We start from the raw sequence: 12,132 nt of genomic DNA on the forward strand, positions 1-12,132 counted from the left end.
CTACAGTCTGTATATTTATTGTCTCAAATTCAAAGGAAAGTAAAAGGAATCACACTCAGGATATACAGTAGTGAGTTACAAAGGGAGTCACCTCGGTCATCGTGTACAATACTGAGTTGTTCCACGAGGGAGGGTGTTGAAGGTGCAACAAGAGCTTTGGTGAAAGGATACAGGGAGAACTTGAAGGGGAACTGGATGCTCACAGCAAACTGGGCAGTCTTGGGGGTCTTAAATGTAGCGTTTGCTGAGCAAAAACATAATAGTAGTGACTTAATCACATCAGAAAAAGTTGGAAAAGTGAGCAATATGTCTATAAAAAGCAGTAAATGTAACTCATTTTGCTTAAGACCACATCAATATACTATTTCACCACTGAAATTTTAATCTGTTTTTTCCAACATCTCTTCTGCTTTTCTCTTTTTAGTTGGGTTGTCATTTTCTAAGGCTAGGTACTTTTCAATTTCCTTTACTTGATTTGTTAGCAGGCTCTGCCAGTCATCTTTCCCAGTAGAAGACACAGTTAAATCCTTAGTGTCTTTAATCCTGACAGCCTGAAAACGGCTTTGTAGATCTGAGTTCAGAGGCTTTGTTTTCACCTAGGAAAGACCAAACTTGTTTTACCACTGAAATTATTACTCATTTTCTAAACATTCATCAACAAAAGGGTTTCAAAAATATCCTTAAATTTTTGTAATTATGAGCAGGTGATAAAGCCACTGTTTTCTTGGCTAATTTCCAACTACTACCTTAGTAATTCTGTCACCAAAAGACTGTTAAATGTGAATCTGTAGACTTACGTAGTAGCTTTTCAAGATCTTTTAATATGTTCCAGGAATACCACAAATGTTCTCTAAAAGGTCTTGAGCTTACATTGAAAGAAAAAATATTTAAAAGAGGCAGATAAAAATCTGTTTTGTCTTCAGCTCCCTTCCCTTCCCTTCCCAAACATGTCTATGTTTTGTATCTTGTATCAAAACAAGGGGAAAACTGAAAATGCTAGCAGAAGTAAGCTACCACATAAAAACTGCCTTTTACTTCATGTTTCTTCTCCTGCTTCACGGCACCATTTTTGGAGAAATGGAGCAGTGCAGTATTTGGAAGTTGGTGTGTTTCCAAAGCACCATATTGGATCATACTTATTTATGATACTGTGCTAAAAATGTTTCGTTTTAAGTTTTTTTCTGATAATAAAACATTGAAAAATTTAAAAAATAGAGGAAAGTATAAAGTAACTAAAATCCGTACTAATTCACTATCCACAGAGACCTGTCAACATTTTGGTAGTTTGCCGCTAGTCTTTTTTTTCCTGTTTTTAGTATCATTGATCATTCTCTCTGGAAGTTTATATCTTTGTTTTCCCCTCTGAGCTGTCTCCTAGGTGACTAAAATTTCTCACAAACTATTGTAAGTGGCTGCAAAATATTCCCTTTTATAGATATGTAGTAATTTAACTATCTCCTGATTGAATATTTGTTTTAATTTATCCCTACCAAATAAATTTGAAGTAATTTCTTGAAAAAAAATCTTTGATGGTGTTCTCACATTACCAGATAAAACCCCCTGTTAAAGGGGAGTGTTAAATTTTAGAAATAGGGACCAGGATAAGAATTACATTAAAATTACCTGAGATTCCAACTACCATTAAACATTTTGATAGAAATATTCTGGTCACTTCTGAATATATAGACTTACAGGGGTTGTGGGTTCGGTTCCATTTGGAGTGTGTACAAGAGGCAACTGGACGGATGTTTCTCTCCCTCATCAATGTGGGATGTTTCTCTCCCTCCCCCTTTCTTCCACCATTCCCCTCTCAAAATCTTTTTTAAAAATTTCATGGCTCCATTATATTCCATGTTCCATAATTTAATATATTGTTGGACATTTAAGTTGTGGGAAAACATTGGTATAAATTATGCTATGATGAAAATCATTTGTTCATAAATCTCTGAAGATCTTTGAATATTGCTTTACATTAAATCTTTTCCAATTTATTGGTAGAAGTGGCGTGCTCATAACATTGTCTTTTTTTTTAAGATTTTATTTTTTAAAGACATGGGAAGAGGGGAGAAAAAACAATGTGTGAGACATTGATTGGTTGCCTCTTGCCCCCAACTGGGGACCTAACCTGCAACCCAGGCATATGCTGTCTGGGAATCGCACCAGCGACCTGCTTTGTGGGACAACACCCAACCAAATGAGCCACACCAATCAGGGCAACACTGTCATTTTCAAAGTGAGATACAGTAATAATTTTTCCTATGATCTTAAATGTTTATATTTAATCTCGGTTCCCTAAGAATTGCTCTTTTTTGGTTCCTGAGAATTCTATAGTCTTGTTCCCTCCAAGTCCTAGAATGATGATGTGTTCATATTAGTCTATTGCCTGTGTTCTTAAACAGAGAAAAACAAAAGTATTAGGAAGGACTGCCAAGAGACTAGACAAGTCGTTTTAAGTTGTGAGCCTGTTTTCTCAGCTCCTTTTAATTACAAAATGCTATTGTAAAGAACTGGCAATGGATAAAATATGCATAAATGTATATTTCTGATAATGTCTGGTGTATAAATATGTTCACAATACTTCATTTAGCTTACAGAGCCAAAATGAATTACAAGTCATCCATGTAATATTGATACATAGAAATGTATCAAATCCAAATCTAGGTTGCTACTGATTTTGAAGTTAAATGATTGATGACCTATAATTTAATGGTTCTGTTTTGCCATCAAAATGCTTGATGCATTTTGGTGCATTTGACATCAAGTAAAAATTACCCCATTTTCAAGAATCCCAACTGTGACTTTTTATCTTGACGAAAAGGAAGGAGACATTTACACATAATTGCTTTAGTTTCTCCCCTGAACTACCTGCTTGGTGGGAGGGACAAGAAGCAGGGACTGGCTGTAGAGAGGAATGATGTAATTAATGTCAATTAAAGTTTTATATTTAACAAAACGTCCTATTTAAACTGGGGTTTTACAGTTTACAAGCAGCAATTCTAATTCTAAACATACTGCCACATATTTTTGCCCCTCTGCTTCCTAGCTTCCAAAATCACCTAACCTTATTCTGCCTGACTCAGAAGATCTGGTACTAGTCCTCAGGTTGCATTTTAAAAATTAACTTAAATGAACCAAATTCGTTGGATGTGTAAACTGAGTGGCTTTCCCGGCTTACTTTGGCCCCCTTTTCCCATCCTCATTCCTAGGTATGATCAAGATTGCAGCCAACCTGACCCCCTCCCTAGAACAAAAAGGTGAATTAGCTCAAGACCTACCTAAAATTATACAGGTTTAGTGGCTAGTGCACAGAAAAATGTTGAAAAATGAAAAGAACTTTTATTCCCTTTCTGGCTATATGTCTTCATTTAGAACACAGGTTGGCAAGTTTTTCTGTAAAGAGCCCCAAGTAAAGATTTATGGGTTTGTAGGCCAAACGACCTTCCTCACAACACCTTCATTGTCATTGTAACACAAAAGTAGCCATTGACAACAGGTGAAGGAATGGGTGTGGTGCTCTAATAAAACCGTTCTTACTAAAATGAGGAAGGTCTGCATTTGGCCACTGAGTCAGTTGGCCAAAGATTTTCCAATGCCAGATTTACCAGGCTTTAGTACTGTATTTTAAAAATATACACTGTACACACCAAGTTGAAAAAAACTACTAAGTGCAGTGATGAAAACAGGTGGACCTGATTTTAGTTTCAACCCCCCCAGGAGGAGAATTACGCTATCTCAGTGGGTGTGTCATATTTTAAAAGAATGAAATACATTGTTAAAAGCTGTTATATGTTGCCCTAACCAGTGCAGCTATTGGGCACCATTCTGTAAAGCGAAAGGTCACTAGTTCAAATCTAATCAGGGCACATGCCTGGGTTGCAGGTTCAGTCCCCACTGGAGCTCATATAAGAAGCAACCAATTGATGTTTCTCTCATCAATATTTCTCTCCCTCTTTCTCCCTCCCTTCCCCTCTAAAATAAAAATTTTTAAAAATTTTAGAACCTGTTTGTTAGGGCTTTTTTAGTGCAATAATGTTCATCTTACATGTGCTAAAGAGAAAGTTGTTCAATGTGCATTTCTATAATTTAAGACAATACAGTAACTTAAAAATTTCACTATACAGTTTTTTAAAACCTCTCCTAAACTTTTTAGGTTATCTTTTAGCAGTTACACCTACAATTGTCTGTTTTTTGTACTTTGAACTTTTTTGCACTGAATTTTTGCGCACTGTGATTAAAAACTTAGTAAATGTTACCAAAAAGCCAGTCAGCTGTAGTTAGCTGCTGGAGCCATATAACCTCTACAAATACTTTGCTTAATATTTACAACTGTACTGAATACCATGTATTTATGGATAGTTGGTCCTTTCTCCTGTGTTCTAATTGAAATAATTTAAACTTTTTCCTTCACAACAGTTTTCCTAAAATGTCAATTACATTTGCACTATTAGACATTTAAATTTATTAACTGAATGTTTAAGGCATCTTAAATTAGAATAAAATTTTAAATACTCAAACTAGTGAACTTTAAATAAATGTACAAATGCCACTATTCCTAAACTGAGGTGACTAAAATGTAGAAATACATAATACACTACCTCACACTTTCCTTCCCCAAACAGGCTGGATTATATCTATTTGATTTATACACTGTGACTTTTTCCTGCTGTTTTCCATCAACCTTAATTGTGAAAAATGGTGCCATGCTGCCCTCTTGATATTATTTTGGAGATCAGTTAGGTCTTAAAGCATCCAGATGCATACAGTTCTACACATATCTGTAGAATTAGCTCACTAAGGTCTGCTTGGCAGTATTTTTAATTGACTTACATGTTCTGTGGGAAAAGAGGAATCATAAAAAGTCTCTGCACTTGCATTCCTCTCTTCACTGGTCTCTCCCTTGGGGTCTGGATGGATCGTGGAGTTATTCAAAGTGTCAGCAACTCTGTTAATGCTGGTAGTATCTGCTTGACAAAGAGGAAATGGCAACAACTGAATTTTATTCTCTAGGCACCCATTTTCATGGCTGAACTTGTTTTTCTCTGATTCTATGCTTTTGTATTTTAAAAGTAACAATTTATATTTTCTTTTTACTTTGAACTTTTTATAGTTTTCACAGACTTTGCCTCTTACATTAGGCATTTCAGAGTTTTATTATTGCTACTTTCTAAACCTGATTTCACATTAAAACAAGTGAAATGGCATATCTTATCAAACAAAATGCTACCCTTATTCCCCAGTAACTACACTGCCTGTACATGCAAACGTTTATATAGTGAACATCTTACAATTCAGGGTAAAAGAACTTGGCTACAAGTAGGCTGCCCAACAAAGGGCCGCCTCGTATTTAATAAATCGATAAAAGTACCTTGGAGAGACATGTCTACTTTGAAGGTTACAAGATATTTATGAGAATGTTTTATGAGTTTGAGTACTTTACAAGTTGAATTTTTATGGAAATTTAGATATCTCCCATCCTTACTATTTACATTACTGAGATTTAATTTAGAAGAAAGGACCTGTGAGAAAATGGTAAGCATCAGACCAGACCCTGGACTAATTAACAGTACTTGACTAACCACAACATTTGACAGACAAAATTAATGGAACCTGAATACATTTTATTAGGAAAATAAGAGTTTGTGAAATGAGGTTTAACAGTGTTTTTAGTGTTTCCTATTTTTCCCTACATTGCTTTTCCATTCATGAAGAAAGCAAGAAGTACTTACAACTTTTAGTTTCCAGTTGTTGGATTTTTGAATTTTAAATTTTCTCTTTTAAAAGAAGCCTGTTAGTCTGAGGGCCATACAAAGCTTGCCTTGTAATCTGCATTTCTTTCAGTGGGTCTACATGCATATTATTAAAGTCCCTCAACATCTAAGACTGTCTTAACCTGAACAACTTTGAATATGAGGCTGCTATTGGCAAAGTAAACATTTTCCTCATGATCATACTTAAACTATTGCTTATTGTTATCTCCAAGTTACATTTATACAGCACCTATACATAACATGTAGTATATTTTTTAATGGAAAAATTTCAAGTACACCAAAGTAGAGAGTATGAATCTCAATGTACCCATGTTACCCAGTTTCAGCATCCATCAATATCAAATCATGTCTTCATCCATTTACCTTTTCCCTTATTTTTTAAAATTCTGGTGCATTTTTAAAGCAAAACTTCAACATTGTTATTTCATGTGGTGGTTTTAAAGAAGAGAACAGTCTATGAAATAGCATCTGAGAGTATTAATATAGGTAACACAATTATTAGGGGTTCAACTTAAAGTGTTTCAAGTGACAAAGAGCAGTGACATGAAACGTATTCGTGCTGTACCTCAAGGGCTGGATATGTGATGCTGTGAAAGGATAGATAAAATAGAAAAATGAAGGAACGGCAGAAAATCGGAAAAAGAAAGTGACAAAATGTGGGTCTAAGGGAAGGAAGAGGGTGTGTGTGTGTGTGTGCACGCATGTGCACGCACGCAAAGAGAAACATGCGCAGTGGAAGAAACTTTACCAACACTGCATTTGCTCTAAAAAGTAAAGACCTCAGATTGGGTAGCTGTTCCTAATTTAAAATTAGTCAGCCAAATCCGTGGCTTTTGTTATTTTCAGTTCCTTGATGAATTTTTTTTTAATTTCCACAGTGCAATTGTACCTCAGTATATGTTGATAATACTGGTTCAGATTTAAGTGAAAAGAAATCCACTTTCATTTAAATAAAACCTTTACTATGTGTGTGTGTGTGTGTGTAGCATTTTAAGTTTAAGCAAAAAAATACTAATATATGTTTTCATTTTAAACATAATCTGGAGAATTTTTAACAAAAATACTAAGTAGAAATAACTTTCAAAAGAAAACGTTTTCTTACCTGGCCCAATATCCTTGCTGACATCACCCACACCCGCATCTTCACAAAGTGTCACTGAAACAATCTTTTCGTTTTCTGATGGGCCTACTGGTCTCTCCTTCAGTGACAAAGGGATGCTAGAAGTTGAAGTGCTCACTGTTTGACTTCCAGTTTGATTTACTTTTGACCAAGGACTGGGGTCTAAAAGCTTCACATATACTGGAGTTTTCTCAGTTTTTTTATCCAAAGTTAGAAGATCAAAGGCCGACCTGCCACTTCTGTTTACTAAATCTCCAGATGGCTGTATGCGAAATGAACATGATTCTTCCAGCTGTCCCTCACTGTAAATTTTTCCTGAAACGATGTCATTTAATGACTCTGTTTTCTCCGTATTATTTGGCAGAGTATGCTGTCTTTCAATAACATCCACAAACAGGGAAAGGTCATTTTTTGTAGCTTCAGTTATCTGATTCCCATCAACGTGACTCTCTTTATTGGAAAACTGTGTTTCTGTGGAAGTTTTCACGTGAACGGCAGTTTTCCCGTCTTTGGCTTGTGAAGCATTTATACTCTCACTGTGAACTTGAAGGTGGGAAATGTTCGCACTGTGTTCTAAATACCCCACACAGTTCTTAAACTGACTGTTTTGTGTATCCATCAGGGGTTTACCTACAGCTCTTCCCCCAGGGCTTGAGTTGGATTTCACCAATATAGGCGTAATAGTACCATTTTTATCTGAATCCTTAAAAAGTACTTTCAAGTTATCACGGAAAACAGCAGATGGAACAGGGTGGCTGACTATAGTGTCACAGGGAACAGTTAGTTCGGGTTTCTCGGAAGTATCGGTACAGCCTTGCTGAACATCTGAAGTTTGTTTAAATGATAATGTGCTGCACTCACTTTTTTTATTTAACAATTGTATTGGCTCTGTTTTACACTGTTTATCATCTAAGATAACACTACTTGTAATGTAGAAATCATGTAAACTGTATTTCTTTTTTATATCCACAGATGAACCCAAATCTGTTTTTGTTTGGCCACTATTTGTAATTCCCTTGTCTGTGGCATTTTGTTGAGTTCCTGGAAGCAATCTAAAATATTGTTCAGAAACATCTTTTTTATGATTTGTAGCATGAGCCACATCATTTAAGATGCTGTTAAATGATGTTCTGTGATTTTCAACATCCAGATGTAAATCTGCCTGGTGAACATCTACTTCAGTTCTTTCTAGGTGAATGTTCTCTGTTTCTATGGATATATCTGCCACTAAAAAAGAATTATTTGGTGATTTAAATTCTGTACATCCACTTTCTTTTTCCAAGTCCACCTTGTCTTTAATTTCTGTATGAACTGATTTTCTAAAGTCAGTAACAGTCAAAGTTTGCCCTTTACTAATCAATTCTTTTTCTTTGCAGAGGGTTTTGCTTAGGGAGATTTCACTCTGATTTTCGTCTTGAGGTACAGTTATGTCACCTTCATTCTTGGAGAGTTTGTCAATAGGCTGCGAATCTGTCATGATGAGAACACAGTAAACTTTTATATTACACACTAAAAAAGCAAAAGTACTTTTGGTTTAAAATGGGACAAGTTGAAGATATTACAAAATGGTTTTTATTTTGTAAAAATAAAAAACCATTTATCTAGTCTCTTATTTCCCTTTGGGCATATAGTGCATGTCCATATAAACACATGGCTGATTAGATAAAAATCACATTATCCTAACAGGTTATACTCTAATTTCTATTACTGCTTAGATCCAGAAATTGCTAGCTGCTTTCTTTAACACTATCATCACTTTTATTAATTTACCTTATAAATATTTTCAAATTTTGGAACACTTCTGGCCAAGTGTATAGAATATCTACTCAATTTGTTTCATCTGGGTTCCTGAGATTTCAAAATTTCAGTCTGATCACAATAATCTGGAATATAAAGTTCAGGGAACTTGTAGGGCTTTTTAGTCCAATTCTCTCTACAACATCTCCACCAAGTGGTAGTTCAGCCTAGTCTGAACACCTTCAATCAGTAACCAACTCTTTTTCAAGCTGGATGAATTAGTAAATTATTCTAATGGCTACAGAAAGGTTGTTTGAATGAAGAAACATACCCCAGGTCTGGTCATCAGGTTACCGTTAGCCCATAGGACATTCTCAGCAAAGCAGTAAAGGCACAAATCAGAATGCAAAAAGCAAAGGGGTGATAAGAAGGAAAAGCAGAAATGTATTTTTCCCCAAAAAACACTGACTGTAAAAAATACTGACTCATGGCGGGTGGGCTGGGATGGGAGTAAAAAACAGAAAACTGTACCTGAACAACAATTAAATTTTAAAAAAATACTGACTCAAAGAAAGCCTGTTTTGTTAAGACACACACAAAGTATTTCTCCAACTACGCTATAGCTATCTTAAAAGCAAAGACTGTAACTGATATTCCCCTACAAAGCTCAATATACAAATTAGAAAATATCAATACAATCTTAGATTACCTTCTATAATGATTTCTTCTATAAATGGGCCTTCTTCCTTTTCCTCCTTTTCTCTATATTCAGAATCAAAACAAAAATTCCCAGTGTTTTCTTCCCTTATTGCTTGCCCAGAATTATACTTCTGTATGATGTTTTGTGATATCCCCGTTGTCATTTTATTGTCTTCGGTATTTACTTCTGGAAGAGTCTAGTGTAAAATGGAAAAGATTCCTTAAATATAAAAACAAATTATTAAAAAGTATAAAACACTGAAATAAATCGCACCAATAAAAGTGGCATGTGTATTTCAGTTCAACCATTCAGCATTCAGTTCAACCACTGGCTACTTGAAAGCCAAATGAATTTTTAACTAAATTTAATATATTATTTGTAATAAGATCACTTTCAGCTCATCCTGTATATTGGGTTGGCCAAAAAGTTCATTTGGCTTTTTTCATTAAGATGGCTTTAGTAGCATTTAGCACTTAGATGTCCTTAACTTCATTCAAAACAATTTTGTTAGATTATATTGTGACGAGTGTCATATCAGTGTGCATTTAAAAAAATCAAAATTGGTGAATTTTGTGTAGCCCTTTAATACTGAAGATAAAATAAGCAACATTTTTGGCATATTATGCTTTATAATGGTAAAAATGCAACTAAAATGCAAAAAGATTTGCATGGTATATGGAGACAGTGCTGTAACTTGATCGAACGTGTCAAAGTGGTTTGTGAAGTTTAGTGCTGGAAATTTCTCACTGGACGATGCTCCATAGGCAGGTAGACCAGTTAAGTTGACAGCAATCAAGTCAAGACATTCATTGAGAACAAGCAACGGTATACCAGGCAGGAAATAATCGACATACCCAAATACCAAATCGACAAAGTTACTGGTGAAAATGAAAAATGTGTCTTTTAGGGGGGGAAAAACAAACTTTTTGGCCAACCCAATATATAATCTACCATATGTAAACAAAATAGAAACCTTTAGATATTTCCAAATATGCACTCCACATTATTATACCACACATTATATGTAATAGAACCACTCCTTTATTAAAAGCAAGGCAGTCATGGCTGGCAAATTGTTTTGAGTGTTTGGCATATCTATGTGTCTTTAAAATAGTGAACCAGTTCAACATCCTTTTTGTCCCTTGTTTACTGAGCACATGATACATGGAAGCACTGCATGAGGCTTTAAGATATAGTGATGACCAAAAGTACAGTCCCTCTCCTCAAAAACTTTTCAGTCCAATGGGGAAAACAGGGTAGAAAAATAACAGGCAACTTTGAGAGACAGGAACAAGGAGACACTCGACAGAGAGCAAATGGCATATACAGCTACATAAAAGCAAGCAAGACTATATAGTCCAAAGATCTGCTTGTGGCTTTTTCCTCAGCTAGAGCTCAGAGGCTGAAGAACAGAAAGAAATTCAGGTTTCAGGTAAGCTAGGCCTACGTCATTAAGGGCCTAAACAGCTTGCTAAAGAATTCCAACTACCAGGAAGACAATGAAAAGTCAGTCAAGGGTTTTAGACAAGGTGATTAATATGAGCTGACTGATTAAAGAACCATAGAACTAGAAGAAAGGTCATAACCTATTTAAATCAGTAATATTTTTGGATGTCCCCTGGAGCAAAGGAAACAAAAGCAAAAACAAACCAATGGGACTTCATCAGACCAAAAAGCTGTACAGTAAAGGAAGCCAACCAACAAAAACAAACAAACAAACAAAAAAAACCCCACCTACTGAACCAAAGAATATATTCACAAGTGATACATGTAATAAGAGGTTAGCATCCAAAATATATAAGGAACTTGTAAAACTCAGTAATAATAAAACTGGGTCGAAAACAGGCAGAAGACATGAGATGCTCCTCCGGAGAAGACAGACAGGTGGCCAACAGACAGGAAAGAATGCTCGACACCACTGATCATCGGGAAATGCAAATCAACACGAACTAGTCAGAATGGTTATTACCAAAAAGTCAACAGACAACATGTTGACAAGGATGTGGAGAAAAGAGAACCCCTGTCCTAATTTCTTTGTACCCCCAATATATTTGGATTTTACCTGAAACTTATTGTCTTCCTCAAATTTCTGATCACGCGATTCATTGTAATGTTCTTGCAACTTAACATGAGTTTCTTTAAGTGAAGATAACTCATTTTTAATCTCATTAACTTCTCCATTAAGTTCTTCAACCTAATATAAAATGTAATCAAAATGAGCATATACATAAAAAGAGTTCTATGTGAAAATACTTTATTAACACAAGTTTTGGGAAATAGTAAAAAATGAAAACAACTACAAAGTACTAATATTAAGAGCTACCATTTTTTGAACTATACTGGGCACTCAATATTAACAACTTCATACTCATAATAATCCTACGAGGTATTGTCAATCCTCAATTTACATGTGAGAAATGTGAGGCTCCCAGACATAAAGTAACTTGCCCAAGATCAGGTGGCTTTAAAGAGGAAGTCAGGACTCAAAGCCAAAGCTAAATCTAGGAGTCGTGCTCTTAACCACTACATTAAAAGCCACCTCGTTACAAATGAAAATTTATTTTTAATCATAAAAAATTCTGTAAATGTTGCCCTAGCTGGTGTAGCTCAGTGGACTGTGCGCTGGCCTGCAAAACACAGGGTCACTGGTTCAATTCCCAGTCAGGGCACAGGCCTGGGTTGCAGGCCAGATCCCCACTAGGGGACACGTAAGAGGCAACCACACATGACTGATGTTTCTCTCCCTCTCTTTCTTCCTCCCTTCCCCTCTAAAAATAAAATTTAAATTAAAAAAATTCTATGTTATA

At 35.5% G+C, this 12,132-nt stretch overlaps 1 protein-coding gene across 1 annotated transcript in view; it reads right to left on the bottom strand.

Annotated features, from left to right (window-relative positions):
- Position 1: 1 nt before the first annotated feature.
- Positions 2–12,132, bottom strand: part of CCDC73 (coiled-coil domain containing 73) — an 83,267-nt gene continuing 71,136 nt past the window's right edge. The window contains exons 13-17 of the mRNA XM_037040456.1: positions 11,388–11,519; positions 9,335–9,521; positions 6,871–8,358; positions 4,828–4,961; positions 2–596 (exon numbers count right to left, since the gene is read on the bottom strand). Of these exons, the coding sequence (XP_036896351.1) occupies positions 381–596; positions 4,828–4,961; positions 6,871–8,358; positions 9,335–9,521; positions 11,388–11,519 (2,157 nt within the window). The 3' untranslated portion in view covers positions 2–380. The remainder of the gene's footprint in view (positions 597–4,827; positions 4,962–6,870; positions 8,359–9,334; positions 9,522–11,387; positions 11,520–12,132) is intronic.

This window comes from Sturnira hondurensis, unplaced genomic scaffold (genome assembly GCF_014824575.4).
Source record: "Sturnira hondurensis isolate 20B ecotype Veracruz unplaced genomic scaffold, ASM1482457v3 Scaffold0002638, whole genome shotgun sequence".
Taxonomy (NCBI): domain Eukaryota; kingdom Metazoa; phylum Chordata; class Mammalia; order Chiroptera; family Phyllostomidae; genus Sturnira; species Sturnira hondurensis.